Source organism: Halichoeres trimaculatus, unplaced genomic scaffold, assembly GCF_033239565.1.
Source record: "Halichoeres trimaculatus isolate MK-OKI-2021-1 unplaced genomic scaffold, fHalTri1.1 fHalTri1_scaffold_4, whole genome shotgun sequence".
Taxonomy (NCBI): Eukaryota; Metazoa; Chordata; class Actinopteri; order Labriformes; family Labridae; genus Halichoeres; species Halichoeres trimaculatus.
Window position 1 is genome coordinate 32,576,141 of NW_027437182.1, and position 23,069 is coordinate 32,599,209.

Below are 23,069 nucleotides of genomic sequence, written 5' to 3' on the forward strand. Positions count from 1 at the left end.
CTTATTTTCCCAACTGTACATTCCATATAAACCAACCATGCTCGGCATTTTGGGAATTCACCCTAAACATTTGGGAACATTACCTTTTGGTTACTATCTAAGCATAACAAAACAATAATAGTACAATAACAACAATAAAAATATTAAACATTCACTTCATTATGAAGCCAAAGCCGGCAGGTGATTAGCTTAGCATCTAGGCAGAAATAAGTGGAACCAAAAAGCATCCTACCACAATATCTAAAACACCTCTGAAGCTAATTCATCAGAACTTCAAAAGCTTAAAGCTTGTATTAAAACTTTTTTTTTTTAATTTTAGCACCTCCTGTGAACAAAGAGTGCCATTAATATTTTTGCTGATTCTGTTTTGAAGATTTCGAGAAGATTTTTCAGTCAAAGTAAACGTAACCTTATCTGTGTTGTTCTTTAAAATAAAACCTCAGCATTTGAAATTTAAATATGGTGGTTTCAGTAACTGACTGTTTTTGAAACCTACCCCCCAACAGTTCAGGGACAGTGAGTCTAGTCCAATTTGCTCCTTAAGCTCTTAATAAGGCATTCATTTCAGATGTTTCATGGCCAACTGAAAACTAAGAACGGATGTTTATCTGGGCTGAGGATACATCTGAACATTTTTTAAACCAAAAATTAGTGTGATGAAAAGTGCTGGACTGAACAAAAACTGTTGTTTGCTAATGCTAAGCTAAATGTCTGCCTGTAGCTTCATATTTTGTCACCCACATGACCAACAATGATCCTCGTGAACTTTAAATCAGAGAACAAACCGGCCCTTTCTCATAGTCTAATTTAATCTGTTTTCAGAGCAGATTTTACATTGTTAAAGTAATTCTATCACTGAATGTAAATATAACCTGAAGACCTCATTTAGACTGCAGCTTGTAGCCTTAATAATGCCGTCTTTTTTCTATTTTAAGTTGCCTTTATGAGACTCTTTATTTTTCTGAAGAGACTGTTAGATCTTGAGGACCGCAGCAGGGACAATGCAAACATAAAGCATATACTGTACCTAAATGTATGAAATACTTTGGCTTGAAAACATGAGTCATATAAACATGACTCCAAAGTGCATTAGAGTTAAGTCTATGTAATAACAGTGTTTCTACACAAGATGACGTATGCACACTCCAAATATTGTATTTTTATAAGCAGTATTTTTATGTTGTTGACCAATAAACACTGATCTATGTATAAATATAATTTCTTGGGTAAGAAAAAAATGTACCAAAGTTCCAAAAGTGCTAAAAAAATATCAGTCTTAGAGGATTTTACAGTTTATATTTCATCAGGTGCTGTGTGAGTAAAGCATCAGAGCCAGAGTTATTACAATAGGAAAAAAGTAAATAAATAAAAGTGTAACTTAATAAATGAAATCAAAACATGTAAATTGCATTTTTTCAATTGTGTTATGGTATTAGATATCGTCTTCTGTCTGGTGAGGATTAAACCAGAGCAGATTATTCTATTATTATGCACATAAGGCACCGAGTGTAAAATGAAGGTGAGTCTTGGAGAAAAATTCAGTCATGTTGAAATTTTGCAAACTTTCCCTCCATGGTTTAAAAGGTTGAGGCAGCATAGTTAAAATCACCATTTTATAATATATTTATGCTAATATTTACGTTTTTCGAGCAGAAATTGTAACCTTTTCTGTGATGTACTTCTGTGGGTGTTTGTATGTATGCTTTTCCATGCAATAACTAGGAGGGAAATAAGGTGGCTTACTGATTCAACTCCTGGCCACAACCCAATGCTGCAATTTTTTCCTCCTCTTGTCCCCTTCAGCAAGCAAAATGGACACCCAACCTCAAAAGGATGTGATAAAAATAGTAATTACACAGAAGCCTTTCGGAATAAACAGATTTAAAACGGTTGTAATAAGCTTCAGGTCATTTAAAATAGGAGAATATCCAATATTCTTCAGACATCTATTCATTTTCAGAGGTCCCAAAACTTCCCAGCCCACCACCAAAACTAGCAGAGCCAGAGTCCCGTGACTCTGTGCAGTGGGTATACACTGATCAACTAATCCAAAAATCAACAACAAAAATCCTTATTTTACTGGTTCAGCATAAATTAAGCCTAACAATGCACACATACTGTTGTGTTTCCCAAATTATTAGATTATATAATGCAAAAATATTTTCTATTTGCATGTTTGATATAAAATTCAACCCTGAGATGTGTTTATATTTATATTGTAATGGACAAAATATTCAGTGGTGAATAGTTTTTGATTTTAAAAGGCATAAGTGACCTCTCAGAATGATCCCTGACCCCGACAATGGGAACCACTTTTCTCAACTGTGTAACATCTTCTAACCTTCTGTACCATCTCAACTGGGTTTTGAACAACTGACCTCTAAATGCATGACATGCATTACACATTATATTCCATAAGGTAGACTAATAACAATAGTAATAATAATAATAATAATTTTTATTATGATATTTTATAATATAATATAATATAATATAATATAATATAATATAATATAATATAATATGATATAATATAATATAATAATAATAATAATAATAATAATAATAATAACAACAACTATTATTATTATTATTATTATTATTATTATTATTATTATTATTATTATTATTATTAGCAGTATTATTATAATTGTGTTGTTGTTGTTATTATTATTGATATTATTATATTATTAGCAGTATTATAATTATTTGTATTATTACAATATTTTTTTAAAGAATAAGCTAAGAATTGGCTGATACTGTTGCAGATGAAAAAAAAATCCTCCTCTGAAGTCTGATTCTTGTGTTTTATTTTCCTCTGTGGGGAAATAAGTAAGTTCTTTTTTTTACGCGAATTGCAGCCTGTGCACTTGTGCGACGGTCCCTAACATCAGAGGGTCATCTCCTCTCAGCTGTGTATTCTTCTCCTCAATGTTTTAAAGCGCTGTGATGATCATCACTTCAGCAGCCGATGTAAAATGAGCAACAGACCCATTTATTCCTCTTTTAACAGAGCAGTGTCTAACTGGTGGTCATCATGAGCCGCTGAGAGGACAGACCACAGTGAGCGTGAGAACAGATCATCAAACCGAGGACGCTTGAACAGCTGGTGCTGCGTGCCGGCTGTGTCGCCAGCCACAGGACCCGACCATCTGAAGCGGAGTGGGGGTAGTTAGATAAGCTGTTTACAGCCCGGCCAGCAGGCCCACGGTGGAAGTGAAGCGGAGAATGGACGGCTTCATTCCCGCTGGGAAACATGGCTATTGATAAGAGGCGTAGCTCGGTACTGCTGGCATCGACATAACCGGACCAGGACTCGTGAAGGTGCGTATCTGTGCGTCAGGGTGCCGCTCCTCGGGAAGTCTTAACCAAGGTCTATACAAATAACGCTCCGCTCTGGCCCAACAGTGTTAGCAGGGTTTGTAGCATGACAGAATATCGTTAGCAGTAATACTGGGGATTTGATGTAAATAAGCTGTGATTTTCTTTGAATGGGTTCAGACGCGAGTGCTGCGTTTAAAGGCTTCACGGACATCAGGTCCACCTCTTTGTTTGTGTCCATGGATGCGTCTTGCTGCTGTAGCCGGTCTCAGCCTGCTCAGCAGCCTCATTGAGAATGGTGACCTTCATGCTGTCGATATGAACAATAGACTGTAGTCACAGTGGTGGCATAGATGTTTTCCTTGTTAGCAAAGAGGCTGTATTCATTATTAACCCACACCAAAACACGAGGAAGCTGTAACATGTACATTAATGTCTCCATAGGATGTATGCTCCCACTACTAACCACAAAACAGTCAACATGTCACAGCCTCACAGGGACAGTAGTTTATCTGTGTGGTGGTAATGATTTCCCTCAGGCCACATCATTATGAACTGAAGCCAAACCTCACTTGCTCATTTATAGAGTTCATACCCACATTACACTATCACTGCAAAGAAAAGCAGTACGCAGTGCTGCATTTTGGATCAACTACATTCATGTTTGCAGAATTTGTGTCACACATGACGTGCCAGTCTCTTGTGCCAGACAACTTGTGTGCAGTGTCCTACTTCCAAAGCAGTGTCCTCTCTAAATCCATAACAATCTGATAAGGCTGTCCTCTCAGCCTGGGTAATGTGCCCTATTAAAACTGCAGTGCACAGTTTGTATCATCCCATAGTTCTCGGTATACAAAATACTTGTGTGTGCATTGCTCGCACTCACTGGTCTTTGTCAGTTAGTACAGCACTACTTACATTTCTAGCAGGACACCAGAATAAAAGGAAAAAAAACACACTTCTTTAGAGCTTGTTAAATGATTATGAACAGTGGTGTGCACAAAGTTTTTAAAGATCAGGGGCCAGAAAGGCTCCCAAAACGGCACCTTAGCATGCATTCTGGCTCCTAAGAAGGCACCTAAAGGCACTTTGGCTCCCCAAGAGGGAACTTTAGCAAGAGTTCTAGCACCAAAGAGGGCACTTTGGCACATGTTTTGGCTCCCAAGAGGGCACTATTGTGTATGTATTGGCCAATGAGAGGATATTTTTGTGTAAGTTTTGGCTCACAAGAGGACTTTTTTTTTTTCCGCACCCATGAAGGCACTCCAGTGCATGTTTTGGTGCCCAGTAGGGCCCTTTATCGTGTGTTTTGTCTCCTAAGAGGGCACTTTAGCACAAATTTTGGCTCCTAAGAGGTCGCTTTAGTATGTATTCGGAAAACTTGGAGGGCACTTAACAAGTGTTTTTAATTTCTAAGGAGGGCACTTTGCCACATGTTTTGCCACCCATGAGGGCATTTATCGCGAGTTTTGACATGAGTATTTTTTTTGCCTCACATGTTGGGACTCTAGCACCAATTTGGCTCAGCTCCCAAGAAGGCACCTTAGTGCACATTTAGGCCCCTAAGAGGGCATTAAAGTACACATTTTGGCCACTTAAGCATGCATTTATCCAACCAGGAAGACACTTTAGTATATGTTTTTGCTACCAAGAGGACATTTCAGCAAGAGTTTAAGTTCCATGGAGGGCACTTTGGTGGATGTTTTGGCTTATGTGAAGGCATTTTTGCACAAGTTTTGGCTCCCAAGAGGGCAGTTTAGCCCACATTTTGGCTCCTACAGGGGCACTTAAGCAGGCAGTTTGGCCTCCTAGAGGTTACTTTGTCATTTTTGCTGCTAAGATGGCACTTTAGTGTTTCAGCTCCAAGGAGGGCATTGAGTTTTGACTTTTATGTTTTTCGGGCCAGTGAGGGTATTCTGGCACAATTTTGGCCCCCAAGAAAACTCTTTAGTATCCATCCTGCCAGCTTGGAGGACACTTTGGCCCAAGTTTTTGCTCCCATGAGGGAACTCTAGTGCACATTTTGGCTCCCAAGAGGACACTGTAGTGACAGTTGTTGAACAATTGGGCCACAAGGCGGGTCTACTGCCCCTCTTTTTCACACTTCTTACAATGACTACAAAACTGTCTTATAAAATTAAGTTCATCACTTAACTGCTCTAGCCTTTTTTAATTTTGCAAAATAACAGAGAAGTCACAACTTTGCCTTCTCATCTTATGAAGAAGTAATCCAAATTTAATGTTGTTAACCAATCTGTGTTTAATGGGCTGACTTCTAATTCAGTTTAGTCCTCTGCCAGTCGCTGTTCTGCGGTCATTAATCCTGTAAAAGAGTTAAGCAAAGGATGAGGCGTTGTCCTGCATCAAACTGCAGTTACTGTAATGAGCTGTTAATCTGCAAAACTGATTTACGCACTGCTGGCCACAGTGAAGTACATTGTTGATTATGAAGTCATAAAAGTAGCAGTTCCGTGTTCCCTGAGTTAGAGGGGTACAGAGGAATATGAGTGGATCCTTGTCCAAAAGCTTGTTCCTCACTGCATAAATTTTCCTTTGCCAAAGATGAAAGTGAAGATAAAGCACCTATTTTTAAAAAAAGAATGAAGAAAAGTCCCCCTTGGGCCCACTGTGGACATCAGATAATCTTATTTTGGACAGGAGATGATACAAAAATGTTAAACTTTGATTCAAACAGTATCAGTACTTTTTTTAGATACCACAGCAACATTCAAATGAGCTTGTGGGCAGCCAGAATGATTTTTTTTCTACACTAACACTTCCTCTGAATTATTAGCCTTGATCCAGAGAAGTGTGTGGTAGTGTTGTGTAAAACAAGCAGGAATTTATTTTCTGAATTTCTTAGTAACTTGTCCATTTTGGGGGCATCATTATTATGTTGTGCTGTGGAGCTTTACATCAAGCATGTCCAATGTCAGACGTGAGGGCAGATCATGACTAAGGTCCATTTTCATACAGCCTCCGGCTTTCATCTGACAATGTATTAATTATGGTAATGAAATTGCTATATTTGGTCTGTACATAGGCTACTTGTATAAAGCTAAAGCTCTGTACACTCTGCAGAAACTCTCAACAACTCCTACAGCTGATGTCTTTAAATGAATGGATTTATCAGGATGGAAAAATGTGACGGTTCAAAAGACACATTAGAGGACACAAAATCAGATTAAAGCTATGAATTGGGGCAGGAAATAAAAAATGGTGCATGACAATAGTTCAGAATGCAGGATCAGACATATTTTGGTCTTAAAATGTTGTTTGCAGGTTAAAGCAGTCTGAATATAAAAAAAACAACAACATACTTCCTCCATATCGCCCCCTGATGGAGAACATGTTCCTGGTCAAAAGCAGAGTGTGCTGATGTTTACACAGCATATAATATCAAAAGACACCTGAGGGACAGGTGAGCTTTGATTTCATCAGTCTGTGATGATGGAACAAGGAGGTTTGAGCACTGAGAGACTGATCATTACAGAAATCATTAAGAGAAATATTAAACTAATAGAGGTGTTGTTGGACCTTGGTCATTTTCACAAAATCAAATGTCGCCCTCTTTGAAAAAAGTTTGGACACCCCTGGTCTTCAGTGTCTTTGTAACAGACACAAACATAATGTGTGTGTCCCTGCCACACACAAAAAGACCTCAGAAGAAGACCTTCAGTCGCCAGCTAAAGTGTTGTAGATGAAATTGATTGATTTGAGTGAAGTATCTAAAATTGGACCCATAGGAAAGGATTCAGTGTATGTGCTCATAGTAAGCTAGCATCCGCCTTTCCTATAGCTCCTTGTATTCTCTTTGTCTTCCCTAAATCTGTCTGATGAACACATCCTATCAGACGTACCGAGTAGTTTTGTGCTTCAAGACAGTTAGGTTTTCTATCACTGTTGGTTTTTGCTTTTTGACACACATTTTTATAACAGGAAAGGATTAGCATGAACAGCATCCTTACTGAACGACCACACTCACCTGACATTTAGATCTCCCTGTTGAGCCTGCTAGTCATTTCAGAAGATAACTACTCATTTTAGTTTCATGAATTTCTACAGTCAAATGATGAAATGAAAGGAAAGAGGGCATCCAACAGAAGTCAAACTGAGGAGATCATCTCAGTACAGACACTCCAAACTAAAGTATGGATCAAGCTGAGTGTATTCAGTTAAGGAATTATCCAGGACAGTAAGAAACTCTCAGAATGAGAAAAATCAATCTCTCTGTTAACTCTTGTTCTCTGTTGCAGGGATGTTCACCCTCACAGAAGTCGCCTCTCTGAACGACATCCAGCCAACGTATCGGATACTGAAACCATGGTGGGACGTCTTCATGGATTATCTGGGCATCGTCATGCTGATGTTGGCCATATTTTCTGGAACGATGCAGTTAACCAAGGACCAAGTGGTTTGTCTTCCTATTCTGGAACAAACCATGGAGGACACCCCAGACTTCCTGGCTCCCCAACCACCGGAGACAGTTGATAGTTTGTGGAACAAAGAAAGTGCCATTGGAGAGCAGGCTGCCCCTTTAATGGCTAAAAAGCCTCCTGATATCATCACCCCCACCATTCACTTCACACCACCTGTTACATTTGGGGAGCCGACAGGTGTCAGGACCAAGCTTGATTTCCAGCAGTATGTGTTTGTGAACCAGATGTGCTACCATGTCGCCCTCCCTTGGTACTCCAAGTACTTCCCTTACCTCGCCCTGATCCACACCATTGTATTAATGGTCAGCAGCAACTTCTGGTTCAAATACCCAAAGACCAGTTCCAAAATTGAACATTTTGTTTCCATTCTGGGAAAGTGTTTTGAATCGCCTTGGACTACCAAAGCTCTCTCTGAGACTGCCTGTGAGGACTCAGAGGAAAACAAGCAAAGAATAGCCGGTGCCTCCTCCCTCCTCAAGCATCTGTCCACAAGCAGCGAGGAGGGGAGTCCAAACCAGTCTGCTCCAATGCTGAACAAATCTGGTGTTACGTTTTCTGCTGAGAAACTTGTCAGTGAAATCCCTTCGATGACCATCCTGGACAAGAAAGATGGCGAGCAAGCGAAAGCCCTTTTCGAGAAGGTGCGGAAATTTCGTGCCCACGTTGAAGACAGTGACTTGATCTACAGACTGTACGCCATCCAGACGTTCATCAAAACAGTCAAATTCATCCTGATCCTCTGCTACACCATGACTTTTGTTGCCTCTATAGATTTTGACCACGTGTGTGAGCCTGAAATTAAACATTTGACTGGATACAAAAAATTCCAGTGTACGCACAACATGGCGTTCATGCTGAAGAAGCTCCTTGTCAGTTATATCGCTCTCATATGTGTTTATGGAGTTATCTGTATATACACACTGTTCTGGCTTTTTCGGAGACCTCTCAAAGAGTATTCCTTTGAAAAAGTCAGAGAGGAAAGCAGCTTTAGCGATATTCCAGACGTCAAAAATGACTTTGCGTTCCTCCTCCACATGGTTGACCAGTACGACCAGCTCTATTCGAAGCGTTTTGGCGTTTTTCTCTCCGAGGTGAGTGAGAACAAGCTCAGAGAGATCAGCCTGAACCACGAGTGGACCTTTGAGAAACTGAGGCAGCATGTGACGCGCAATCCCCAAGACAAGCTGGAGCTCCATCTCTTCATGCTCTCCGGTGTGCCGGACGCCGTGTTTGATCTCACAGATTTAGAAATCCTCAAACTGGAGTTGATCCCAGAGGCCAGGATAACAGCAAAGATCTCACAGATGATAAACCTCCAGGAGCTACACATCTATCACTGCCCCGCCAAAGTGGAACAGACAGCTTTTATCTTCCTTCGTGATTACCTCCGGTGCCTTCATGTCAAATTCACAGATGTTGGTGAGATTCCTAGCTGGGTTTACTTGTTGAAAAGTTTAAGGGAACTGTACCTGGTTGGTAACCTGAACTCTGAAAACAACAAAATGATCGGTCTCGAATCTCTGAGAGACCTTCGGCACTTAAAGGTTCTTCATCTCAAGAGCAACCTCACAAAGATCCCGACAAACATAACGGATCTGTCCCCACATCTGATCAAGCTGGTCATCCATAATGACGGTACAAAGCTCTTAGTGCTGAACAGTCTGAAGAAAATCCTGAATCTTGCTGAGCTGGAGCTTCTGAACTGTGAGCTGGAGCGTATCCCCCACGCCATCTTCAGTTTGACAAACCTTCAAGAACTGGACTTAAAGTCCAACAACATCCGCACCATCGAGGAGATCATCAGCTTTCAGCATCTCAAGAGACTGACGTGCCTCAAGCTTTGGCACAACAAGATCATCAACATACCAGTGTCCATTAGCCATGTCAAAAACCTGGAGTCTCTCTATCTCTCACACAACAAACTGGAGTCTCTTCCCTCATCATTATTCACCCTCCTCAAGTTGCGGTACCTTGATGTCAGCCATAACTCTATCTCTGTTATACCACTGGAGGTTGGCTTTCTACAGAACCTCCAACATTTTGCCATCAACGCCAACAAAGTCGAGGTAATCCCCAAGCAACTGTTCAAGTGCATCAAACTAAGGACCTTATTGCTCAGTCACAACTGCGTCTCCTCCCTCCCAGAGAAGATCGCCCAGCTCTCGCAGCTCACACATCTGGAACTGAAGGGGAACTGTCTGGATCGTCTTCCCGCTCAGCTCGGTCAGTGCGGTCTCCTGCGCAGGAGCTGCCTGATCGTGGAGGATCACCTCTTTGACTCGCTGCCCATAGAGGTCAAAGAGAGCATCAATCAGGAAGCTAGTGTCTCTTTTCCAAATGGGTGCAAATGTCTGAGTTAGGGGCAGTAGTCCCATCCTACATTAGATCAAATACCCAGCAAACATCTTTGGTACAGAGCAGTTCTTTTGTTTAATGCTAACTGAAGCTGTTCTTCAGCGAACAGTTTGTATGATGTTTAGGGACGTGTTAAAGGAACAGAGCACAGGTGGTACTGCTGGAGAGGTTTTAAGAAAGTTAGAGTTTATCATGGCTTGTGTCATGACTATATACAAACACATATACAGTATACATTAAAGAAAAAACCTGAATGCTTGAATTTCACCATGAGGTAATGTACGAACCATGTTGTACCGTGTTTGCTGTTCAAGTTTGGGTCCACTTGTCCTCTCTTAAAGGGAAAGCTTGTTTTAAATCACCTCAAAGCTGCTCTGACTGAAGCCATGCATGCCCACAGATGAGATGTGAGGGCTCCTGATTCATGGAGTACTTTTCAGAAGACTTGTGTTTCATCTCTCCAGTAGAGCTTGGAGAGTTTTAAATTATTGCGCCGGTATATTCATCCTACTCACATGTCGGCCATGTTATTCTGTTATCATGCTCAAGATGGTTAGCTCAAACGCTGAGACATTGTACTGCTGTAATCATAAGCAGTGGTTGAGAAAGTGTTACGTTTTATGACTTATATCAAAGTAAAGATTGTCCTGGTCACACATCACTTCAATACAAGTAAAAGTTGCTCACTTCAAGTTAGGGCTGTCATTTTTACGCGTTAATTAGATTAATTAATTACACTGCAAATTAACGCATTCTAAAATTAACACAGATTAATGTGGATTGCAAACCCGTGGGGCGTTCAAAGACGCACTTATTTTCAAATGTCTGGTATTTACAAACCGTTTGTCCTACTTGGAAAAAGTGGTGTTCTCGTCAGATTTTCAATTTTCCAACGGTCCCTGAATGTATCACACCTGACGTCAGCAACATGCTTTAAGGGGGGAAGCGAGAGTGATACAGTCCACGTCTCGTTTATTCACACTTCCTTTTTGAAAATCTGCAGAAAATCAACCGTTTGCTCTAGCTCAATTCTGTAAAAAACAGATAATTTTACACTCTTTACTGCTTTAAACAAGCTCTGAATTATTGATATATGTCCTGTATTTAAATCTAAAGAATTCTTTAAAAATTTGCTTCCATCTTCCTGGTGTCATGTTTCAGCTTGGGGCTGCTCTGCACCAATGAGTTTGTGTGTTCAGAGCATGTAAAACAGAAAATACTTCACTTTTCTTTGATCCAAGACTTGAATTAAGTGTTTTGTACTTAATTCCTCACAGTTTTTTGCCTTTAGCCCTGGTTCTCCTGACCTCATAGAAGTATAGAAGTTCATATTGCAGTGACAGTTGAGTCCACAGTGAGTAAAATGTGACAGAAGCAAAAACCGTCCTAAAAATCAAATCAGCTTATCTTAGGTGCAGGAATGTGTAGATTTTGTTAAGGTAGGTTCATGTGTTCCTCATGCCTCAGGGTACCTAAAAATGTGTTGTATATATTCCCACCTTATTTTTTAAAGTCTTTTAATGTCTTTTAATGTAATTTTAATGTCCTGGAATTCAAATTCTTTATTTTGGGACCTTAAGCAGATATGAGATTAAAATGAGATTAATTAGATTAATTAATTACAAATCCTGTAACTAATTAGATTATTTTTTTTAATTGCCTGACAGCACTACTTCAAGTATAACTTTAGTAAGCGTATAGATGTTCTTTCTCTAACAGATATTTAAGTATTCAAAATACTTCTTTAAAAATCTTAGAACATTCAATGCTTTTCAACCACAGGAACTAGTGCCAATTTTTGTTCTTGGGTAATTAATCTCCCCTGCTTGGGGGTAGTACTTTACACATATTAAGGGTGAAGGGTGAAGCCACCAAGGTGAACATTTCTGATTGGTGGAGCAGCCATAGTGTTTTTATTCCCCCCATCTCTCCGCCCACTATAAGATGATTTCCAGCTGTCATTGAGTAAGTTTAATAACTCTTCAACAATGGTCTTCTTTGAGCTTGATGGCATGAATATGATTCTGTCAGCTCCCAGTGTTAAAGTTTCAAGAGTGACCCTGTAAACTGGAGACTTTCTGCAATTACTTTTATTTATTTATTTTCCATACCTCACTGTCCTAAACTACATTTCTACCCTGGATTTTAGCTTGAGGTAGAACTACTGACAAACGATGGGCCACATGCATACAGTTTTACAGGAAAGAGTTTTGCAGGAACTAAAAGTTTCAGGACTCTCTAGTCATAAAACACCTATAAGCCCTGTCTCCACCAAGCAGTTTGGTCCATAGTAGCGCGTCACAGTGTACCCTGCTACTAAATCCAACAAAGAAGAGAAACGCGACACAGTAAACAAAGAGCATAGATGGAAGACATGCAGCATTTTGTCCTCTCTGTGACTGGCATGTAGCTCTTTGATACAAACTGCAATGAAGCCTTGTTTCAGAGAAGACTGTGTGCTGCCAGGAGAAATGCAGCCGCTGTCGGGGTAAGTGACGATTCTTTTGACCAATCAACGGTCTGCAGTGTGTTGCTCCACACATGGCACCCATACGAAAATGTCCCAAAAAGTGGGATGGCTCGTCTCGGTCATTTGGGGATCTGTTCCAGGATAAGTCAGTGGAAACGCTGTAAGATGCACGCTGTACTGAGACAAACTGAACCGAACTGCTTGGTGGAAACACAGCTTCCATGTTATGAATGCATGGGTCTACATTCTACTGTTATGTTAGCTAGAAGACAGTATTAATTTTTTTTTTAGTTTTTGCCTCAAATTGGAAGACATGCAGCTCTAAACTGATACTGGATAAAAATAGTGACTAAGTTAAAACAAGCAATGACTGCTTGGTTTAAAACCATCATTTGGGATATAACTAATGTTTAGCCACATACCTCGGCTTGTTTTCGCAGGTTGGATCCTGAATGTTTTCGTCCGTCATACAGAAGTTTGGTAAACAAAGAAAAAATTTTAAATGATACAAATCTTTCCTCGTTAAAAAAACCCTCAAACATTGGCTGAAGACTCCACAGTAGATGCTCAGGTGGATTATTCATGGCCAACAGCACCAGCACTAAACAAACTGCCTGGTCTGAGTGATGTTTACTCTTTGTTCAAAAGTGGAGATGTGTTACATACAGGTACGGCTACACCACTAGGACAAACCACAAGCATAACTTGATAGGAGTTTGAGAGGAGTTTTTAATAAGTTATTAAATACACTGAAGTTAACAGTGATGCCTTTTTGTTACTCAGAACAAACCAGGGCATCATCAACAAGACAATTTCTGTTTTGTAGTTGGTAGCCCTTTTTATTTTCCAATATTTACAGTAAGGGGTATGCTTCTCTGCAAAAAGATTTTTTTCCCAAAAAAACGGGATCAGCCCTATGTTCCCACATTTCTCATTTTTTCTCACAGGCAATGAGGCCCTTTGTTCCCACAGCCCATAAATCATCATAATCACAATCATTGAAAGAAAAAATTTAAAAAAAAAGGTGAAGCAAAGCTTATAGTTGTGGAACCCTTGTTTTCATTTCAGACTAACAAAAACAGATTTTGGGAAAAAAAAAAAAAATCTCAGAAAAGTGGGGACTTAGAGCTGTGAAGATGCAGGCAAGCTCCTGAAAAATCAACTTTAACATGTATGAGACAAAGTCAGAAACGAGTTCCTCACAGGAGCTTAACGTCACGGTAACAATTTTGCTAACCGCTTAGCTTCACTTAGACAACAGCTAACGTTGGCCAGTAAAGCTAGTTGCTAGCAAACACAATGCTAAATTTCTTTACCATATTGTGTAACTCCATCAAACGTTATTTTAAAGACACTTTCTTGCTTTGTAGTTATATAAAACAGTGGGACATGCTAACGGCGTTTGAGCTAACCACCTGAATTAACCTCCTTAAAGCCTAATGAGCAGCATGTGGTGGACCATCACGTCATTAAGACACTTTCCATTGACTGGTTTCCTGTCTCAACCATAAACTTCAACATTTCTTTCTCTTCTATTTTGTTTCAGTTTGAACAGTAACAGATAAATCAGACATTTCTATCTTTTTTAATGCACAAACATGTATTGTGGCGGTACAAAAAAATTAATAATTGAAACAAAAACCCTCTAGAAACCTGAGGTTTAAAATCTCTCCATGCCAGAAGTAACTACACTTCTAATGTGGAGGTCTAACCGTGTGGAAAGGTTTTTTATATAGGTCTAAGTTTTGGTTTCTATATGTCAAAGAATGCAAATATAATGAAAATGATAGTCTGTGGTGCTTAGTGTCATGAAATCTGGTATTTTACAAATAGACTTTTCTCCTCAATGTGTCAACCTGCCATTTTTACTACACCAATATTTGATCAGCAAAGTATTATTAGTGAGATCTGTTTACAATCAGAGTATTGGTCATCCAGAATACTGAATACTGCATTCCTGTCCGGTTTATTTGGTTGAGGGTAGAAAACTCTTCTGCAGGTATGTCAAAGAAGAAACGGCTGAAAACTCCAGAAAAATATGAAACGAATGAATTACAGTAACCAGTATGCAATATTTACATCTGTCAAGAAAGACTCTTTGACTGGTATAACTGCAGAAACAAGTGAAAAATACTGCATCAACTACTGTGTATGTACAGCCGTGTGTTCACATCATTCCACGTTCAGTAAACTTGTGATACATTTTTACGTTAACAGCGATCTGTTGCTTTCTGATCCTTGAAAAATCTGAACCATGCCATCATTTTTTATCCATGATAACTCCAGTTTCAGTTTGTTTCTCCTCCTGTGTGCAGCAAATGCACAAAGATGTTTTTTTTTTATATTATTTGTCATTTTCTTCCATATTTTATTGTTGTCATATGTATATTTACCCTGTAATTTGCGTGCTCACTGTATGTATTTATTACCTCAGTAACTGTTTTCCTCACTGCACAGCACTTTGCCAATCCAGTTTTAAAATGTGCTCAAAGAATAAAGGAACTCCCACCATATAACACTTTTATTATGACTGTAATTAAAAGTATTACTCAAGCCAAAACTGAATTGAGGAGCTGTTTTTTTTTTTTGTACCAGACAACACTTTTGTTTTTCTTTGTAATAGTACAGCTTATATAAACTCCATGAACGTGAATCTAATCTCAGTGTGAAAATAATATTCAAGCAAATCAGCATCCGTTTTTGTGAGTGTGAACGAGGCTTTTAGCTATCAGGTTATAGAGAACACATCAACACCTCAGATATTCAAGACTAGTCCTCTAGCTGTTAAATGCTAAGGTTTAATTTTGGGTATGGGTGAAAAAAATATTTTGCATATCATTCATCCCATGCTTTTTTTTTTTTTTTCTAAATGAAACATTGACAGTGTAGTTGTATTACAATTTTAGAAATGAGTGTTTATCTGTAGACAGTGAAATTTGGCGGTTGGCTATCCAGTAATATAGGATATATATAGGGAATATAACACATGATGCTCCTTTACTCAATGTCTAAGGCTCACTCACCGGACTATAAACTAAAATTTCTTTGTAATTATCACAAAATACATAACCTTCTTAAAAATAAATAAATAAAAGAATCATGTGATAAACTCAGTATGTGAGAAAGACAGAACAGTGTACATGGATTTATTTTAACCCTGAGGCATGTCAAGTGTTCAGCTGGGAAAAATATTTTCATAACAATACTACTTTTAATGATAGTATTGTCTTGTGAGACTGATCTTGCAAATTCATAAATTCATACTTGTCTAACTTTTATTCTATGACATGGGCAGTGCAAAAAACTCATGAAAGGTTAAAACGTAAGTGAAAATTAAATCTTAATTTCTATAGCTCCTCTCTTCATTTAATGACTGAGGACTGCAGTACATCAGCACTAATAATGCAGTGTTGTCTGTGTTATGGTATGACTCCTGTTTTCAGTGATGGAATTTAAAATACATTGCAAAGGTCAAAGCCTCATTAAAAGTTTGCACACGTCAGTAAAACTGTTTCAGTGTAGCTTAAAACTTGTGCCCTCATGGAAAGTAGTGAGAGCTTGGTTCTTACATGCATTTCTCCCTCAACTGAATATTTCCACTTCTCTGATATGTCACACAAACCACTACACACCCCCCACCCCCATCAAGAACCAGTTCATCAGTGGCTTTGAGAGGAAGCCTTCAGTCAACAAATGCACACACAATTCTTGGATAGTGCTGCCCTCTAGTGGTAGCACATCTATAATACATATTATAACAAATGAGGTATTTCTGCAAACTGGACAAAAGATCCAAGTTTTGCTGCCAGTCAGCTGTTAACTTTATCCAGATCAAAGGAAGTAAATACTTCTTCAGTCTGCAGTTTCATGGGGTATGAGACTGAGAACTACAGACATGTGCAAAGGAGAGACAAATCAAACATACACATTAGAGTTAAAGAGCAGGGTTTAGCTGTGATCTGAGAAATATTCAAATCAGTGAAATAAGAGACAAACAACCTGCTACAGGCAGACTGAAAATCCCTCACACAAACACTCCATTACTCCAGTTTCAGTCTTTCTCTTGATTTGGAAACTATCAAAAGATGACGATTAATTATATATTTACCAAATATTTTGAGGTCTTTAAAACAGGAAATAACATCAGCACAGGACAGGACAGGGTACAGAATCTGTATTGGCAAATGTATGTCATCGTTAACCATTAACCCTATATTGCCAAACATATATTTAATATGTATGTTTCAAAGACCTGTTTCTCATAAACATGAGACGTACTTTCCTTAAAAACATGTATTTTTTTTTCTTGTTCTTCTTTTTTCTTAACAAAAGTATTCTACCCCCCTGAGGATTATCATACCACTACAGGCAACTGAACTTGTATTTTGGCCCTTTTCAAAATTGCTGCTGTCATGAAAACAGTCACACACTTTTTTTTTCCATGAAAATCTTTTCTAATTTTCATGACATTGTGGTAAGAAAGAGTAACATCTAGATTGTTATTTTTTGTGTATTTTGTTAAAAGTGTTAAAAAACATCTTAGTTTCATCAAATCAGAATTTTCAGGCGTTTTTTTTTTTTTTTTTTTTTTGATGGGTCAGGCTGTGCACGGTTATTCATGTTAAGCCTTGGTATCTTGCTTAACTTGGCTTTTCACACTATAATTCATGAAGTCTTTTTTAAGTAAAGACTTTTGTACTGTTCATAAATGTATTTCCAAATGCTTTTCCCTCTAAGTTTTGCAGCACTATGGAAGCCCTTAAAGACCATGTTTAAGTACATTTTATGTTCTCCATTCTCTCAAGGTGAGTAATTTTAGTCGTTTTCTTAAAATCTTGAATTATTGTTTATGTTATCTGGAGAAAACAAGACAAACGGGATAATGTATCTTGTTACACTGATAACACAAAGCTTGTTTAACAGGACCATGGAAACTGAAAAAATATTATTTACAAATTACAAATTCATCTAATTTGAATCTTGGATCATGAATAGAAAAAAATATATTACGTGACACTATTTCAAGATCGCTTAGAAAGTCCTCAAAGAAAAAAAATAAATTTGTCTTGCAGATAGGGAGAAGAAAAGAATGTCTTTGGCAAAAATTGCTTCCAGTGCTAATATACAGATCTTTTATGAATAAAAAAAACCCCAAAACACAGAGAAAGGTTATGTCAAAATTATTTTGACAATCATACAAATACTAGTGTTCTTTAGAAGCATATTTTTATGGTGTGGCCAAGCGTCAACCTCTGGCTAACTACAATCATAGACTGTATAATAAATGGGCGTATTCTCACTGACGTCACCAGTCTGTTTCTGAAACAGATTTTTGAAGCAGATTGGCTGTCACGGCCATATTGGAAGTGGCAGGAGCTATAGGGTGCTCGTTGGTCACATGAGTTGAGCTGAGCTGTGCCTCTGATTGGGTGAGCTCACAATCTTAACATCCTCTGAACTGCCATGTTAGAAAAAAAAAAAAATCACCCCTGTACAGTGTGTGCTCATAAATAACTTAGCGATTCAGACAGGAGACGTTTTTTTTTAACCCGGCTGTAAATAGGTTAATTTCTGCTTTAAAAAAAGCTTTTTTGGCTTGGTGTGTTTGTGACTTCTGGTACTTCTGGAGCCAGCCTCAAGGGGACACTCAAGAAACAACAGATTTTAGAACTTCAGCATTGTCTCATATTCTTGGACTGGAGGTTGCCACTTGACTGCAACAAAGCTGGTCCAAGTTCAGTGTTTCCAATATGACCCTGTCTCAACGGCAGACTTTAAAACTCTGTATCAGCAACAAATGTGTGACATCACAGAAACTACATTTATGAATTACACAGTCTCCGTGTGTGGCAGAGGTTTTGATAGGTTGTTTTGAATTCTGGCTCCGAGCTGGTTGGTCTGCTGGTTTGGCCGGCATGTGGGCTGATTTCTGTAGTTCGTACAGTCTGTGTTCAGTCTGTGTTTAAGAACTGATTGTAAGGTTTGTTTTGTTACTTTAAAAAATCTCTGTTGCCTTTCTTTCTTTTCAGACCTTTTCGTAAAATCTGAGTCAACTCTTGAGTTGAGATCCTCTGGCAGAGGTCGTTTGCTGTGAGGGGTTCAGACTCTGGGTCAGCTGAGTGGAAGGTCTTTTTAAAATCCCTCTTTAGGGAATATTTTTGTCTGACATGTCCTCAATTAATTCTAGTTTGTCAAATCCGACTTTTAATTCATTCAGAAGATTTTATGTCCTATTTTTGATATATTTTGATATGATTTCTTTGTTCATGACCTATGACCTGACTCTTTTATTTGGCTGTCCCTGTGAAGTTGAATCTTTGATGTTGAAATGTGCTTTCCTTATAAAGTTCATCATCATCATAACTGTGTTTGTTGCCTGTGTTTCACCTCTTATGGTCAGTCTATTTTGCCGCAGCGTGCCTTGAGCCCACAGCATGTTCTGCCCAGCATTCACAAATCCAAACAAACCTCCTCTGAATTACACACAGGGCACACACATCATCAGAGCAGACTTCATTGTGACGATTGTGCCATTTGGCTCCCCGGCTCGGGCTGGGAGGAACAAACACATGTCGTGATAGCTCCGGCTGAGCAGCACAGAGAGGAAGCCTGACCTTAAGCCGGCCTGACACTGGGGTTGTTAGAAGTCCGCCATCAGGTGGACGCAGAAAACACACCGCCTACAGTCCAGCCTTCATTACTTCCTTGGAATCAAGCGATGGCCTTAGCACTCGTCACAAACACTTAGCGTGCACTTTTCCCCTCACAGGACTGCACTGCCAGCCACATTTGTACCCAGTGGTCATCAGAGAAGCAGTGGTCACGAGGCTGCGCTGCATCCTGGGGACAGGGCTAACATGATGTCAATTTAAAAAGGTTGACTGGCTCCTCAATCTGTGCATCTCCTCCTTTTACAGCGCATGCAGTTTGACACATCAGCCAAGGAGACAAGTTATTGCTTTAACGACCTGCTGTGCATTCTGGGTTTCTGGCTTGATGTGTGCTGCCTGCTTCGTCCTTGGCAGACAACATATTCTTAATAAATGCAGGTGTTTATGGAGGATAATAAGCACCCAGAACCATCAATGCTACACTCATTTGAATCTGTTCTTCTCCGGCAAATGTTTTCTCCCTCGTCTTTGTGGTGATGAGACGTTTATTTGGTGTAAGTGTGTCTGTGCTGGGAGTTTTTGTATCCGTATGTGGCCTGTTACTGCTCTGATGCCCTGGAGGAGAGCGGCAGATCTTCAGCGACAGCACTTTGTGAGCACTTGCACAGCTGATGAGCTGTAATTATGTTTTAATTATTTCTGTAGGGCATCATTCTCTCCCGACGTGAACCCCCCTCCTCCCTCCTCCTCCTCTGAATGAAGACATTGGGTATTTTGAAAACATTTGGTGATGAAACGCTCGTCGGAGAAGTCCACTAATTACTGCACAGCCTCGTGTCAGCGCCCATAGACTGAGGCTTTGATGTCTGCTGCCCAGGATGATAATCAAGGGCACAGATCGCATGTGATTGGCTGTAATTGGGACAAGTTGTTTAAAAAAAGGGCACCACATGACTTTGACGGCTGCTCCGAGACACTAACCCCACCCCACCCTGTCCTGTGCCCACGGGTGAGGAAGCCTTGTCACTTATTAAGGAGGCTGTTGCCATGAAGTGACAGATGTCCTGATGTGATCTGTCTGCATCTTTGGCCTCCATCTGTCTTGTTAGTACAAATAGTTACGGATGGTGTGAGGGGAGAGAGCTGTTGTTCTTTCATATATGTTAAACGCGTTGGAAGCTCTTGTTTCTGGGAGCTGAAGCGAGCTCCCCTGGCAATCCTTCCATAACAATCTCTCAGCGCTTCTGTTTCAAGGTTTCTCTTCTCTCTCCTCCACCACTTCTGCAGGCCCTGATGTTTCGGGTTCAGTGCCACTGAACCATATCTGAATCTCCATTTTTTGCTCTGCTTTGCTCCCTGCTTGGCAAGAGAAAGATTAGGGGCTCGGGTCCTGAGGTGCGTCTCCCACCCTCTCTCTGGTCCTCACACCCTCCCTCTCTTCACCCATCCTCTGAGATTCAAATCCTTTTAGCTTCTTCCTCAGGTAAAATTGCCAAGGACCTTGTGAGCCCTAGGTTCCCCTGGAGGTAAAATCTATAATGGAGTTTTGATTTGGGCAAGAACAGCCTTGAAAATGGACTTCTTTAACCAGGTAGCTGCCTCGCAGAAGGTCAACAGTACTCCGGGTGGACACAACATGCCACAACTGTGTTAGAAAAAGGCAGAACAAAGGAACAGTTTTATTCCAAAGGAAAGTGACCTGTAGACACTGTGGTAAATAAAAAATCGCAGTGATGCGTTGCTTTTTTAAATTTCTCAAACTGAATTATTCAGCAACACTTACGATATCAGCGTCAGGTGGAGTCTGTCACAGAATAATCCCTGATAGCCATCATAAATATCTGAGTGTTTGCTGCATGAAACAACAAAATTTCCCTCCTAATTACTGTAAATGAATGTAATTAGGAAGAAACAGTTGAGGACTTCACATGTGGTCTTTCTTTCTCTGCCACCCTGGCTGGCAGATAGAGGGCACCACAGCCTCAGTTTTGGGGAGAACAGTGATCAGAGAGGAGCACAGAGGACCTGGAGAGCTTTGTGTGTTTAATGTGAAGTGTGTTTCCTATCTTTCCATTTAAATCTCAGCACAAGTCAGAGGGATGCCATTAGGTGAAGCTTGGAGAAGCGTTTTATTTTGAAAGATAGTGCAAAGAAACAAATCAGCCCCACAAATATCAGCAGCGAAAACAACGTTAAGAACAACCTTTACTCTCTACCATAGTAATAATAATCAATCAAAAGCTATATCTTCAGTTTTATGTTTATTTTAGATGTTGAGATTTGATTTGGAAACACACCAGTTGTATACATTTGCTTGCACAAAAACGCAGGAGAAAAAAAGGAGATGAGGCGAAAAGGAAAAGCTAATCTGAATCTGGAGAATAACAAACCCAAACAGTATAAGCAGATTAAAATTAAAACATATGTTTTCCAGCAACAAAATTAACCTACAGTTGGCTTCATTACGGCACCAGATGTTTTATGCTGCTTGACGGGTGACAGAGTTTGAGAATTAGACATTTCACACAAATATGCCTCATTACCACTTTATTGATGTACCCTCTGCTGAATCTCAATTATTCATCAGCCGCTGGAAAAAAAAAAAAAAAAAAACTGTTTGCTCTGCCTCAATTTGTGCTCTGAATCATAACAGAAACCACATCCGTGCTGCAGCTATAATCTTAGTTAATCAGCATCATTTAATGCACTTAGCAGCAGTGTTTCAAATTCTAATGAAACACTTGTGCGGAAAGCATTCGCCGTCTGCCCTAGTTCTCATCGATGGTGGGTTTGTCAAAATGATGCAATTGGTCATTACCTCACATCAGACGCCTTAGAGACATAATTCTGCCTGACAGTTGGATTGGAGCTTTGACAGCCTCAAACTTGTTGAGTTTTCTCTAAATACTTGCCATTGCAATGAGTTAAACATCCCCTGGAGGCAGCGCAGAGTTTTCCTTTTGAACAAACACCCGAGGGACGCCAAGCTGGGACTGCACGAGGAACTGGAGGTCTTACGGAGAGGGCTGTTTGGGTTTATCTAATGCTACAATGGGTAATTTCTTCTGCCACTGCAGAGGGAGGGGAATAAAAGAGGGATGAAAAGAGAGAAGAGAGTATGTTTAAGAGAGAATCTTTATCTGGGCTTAATATCCCATGCTCAAGCAGAGTGGAGGATTTTTTTGTTGTACAGATCTCTTTTGTCAGATCCTACCTACCCATGGAAGACCCAGGGGCACTCTAAGAACATACGCATCACCTAGATTTGCCTTCCAGCCCACTTCTCTCCAGCGATTGCACCCTCTCCCCGCTGGCTTCTTTGTGTAGAAGAGACGAGCGAGCATTTTAGAAATCAAATCTCAGTTTGTCGGAGTAAAACTGGAGCAGACTTCAATTTGAATAGATTTATTTCTACATAATTGTTCTGAGCACATACATGTGAGGAAACCCTCTTCTGCTGTGTTTTGCTATGTTGTGATGCAGAATGGAGCTGAATGGAGCCACTGTGAGACGGGCTCCATCTCTTCCAGGCTGAACCATTGAGAGTCCTTGTGATAGCAGCTGTAATCCTCCGCTAAACTCGTCAAATACTGACGCTTTGTCTTAGATCTCTGAATCTAGGGTTGATGCACAAGCTAGCATCTGATAACTTACTTCCTGAGATGTGGAATATCTTAAACGGGCAGGTTAGGAGTCTGCAGAGGAGAAGCGTCAGATATTACAACTGGAAGTAAAACATCTCTTTGCTGTGTAACACCACAGACTGTATACAATCTCTGATGTCACTCATTGAGTTCTTGAGGGATGTTTTGAAGCCTTTCAGTGTTGTTGACAAAGTAAATCCAGACCCAAGCTAACTTCTGATCAACTAGA

General features: G+C 39.8%; 1 protein-coding gene across 1 annotated transcript; it reads left to right on the forward strand.

Moving 5' to 3' along the window:
- Window positions 1-2,892: 2,892 nt before the first annotated feature.
- lrrc8db (leucine rich repeat containing 8 VRAC subunit Db) lies at window positions 2,893-15,135 on the forward strand. Its single transcript, XM_074668403.1, has 2 exons — window positions 2,893-3,324; window positions 7,578-15,135. Exon 2 carries the CDS (start codon window positions 7,580-7,582, stop codon window positions 10,118-10,120), a length of 2,541 nt encoding a protein of 846 aa, XP_074524504.1. The 5' UTR covers window positions 2,893-3,324; window positions 7,578-7,579; the 3' UTR covers window positions 10,121-15,135.
- Window positions 15,136-23,069: the final 7,934 nt, after the last annotated feature.

Coding starts and splice junctions, on each gene's coding strand:
- lrrc8db (XM_074668403.1), top strand. CDS start 7,580: ATGTTCACCCTCACAGAAGTCGCCTCTCTGAACGACATCCAGCCAACG.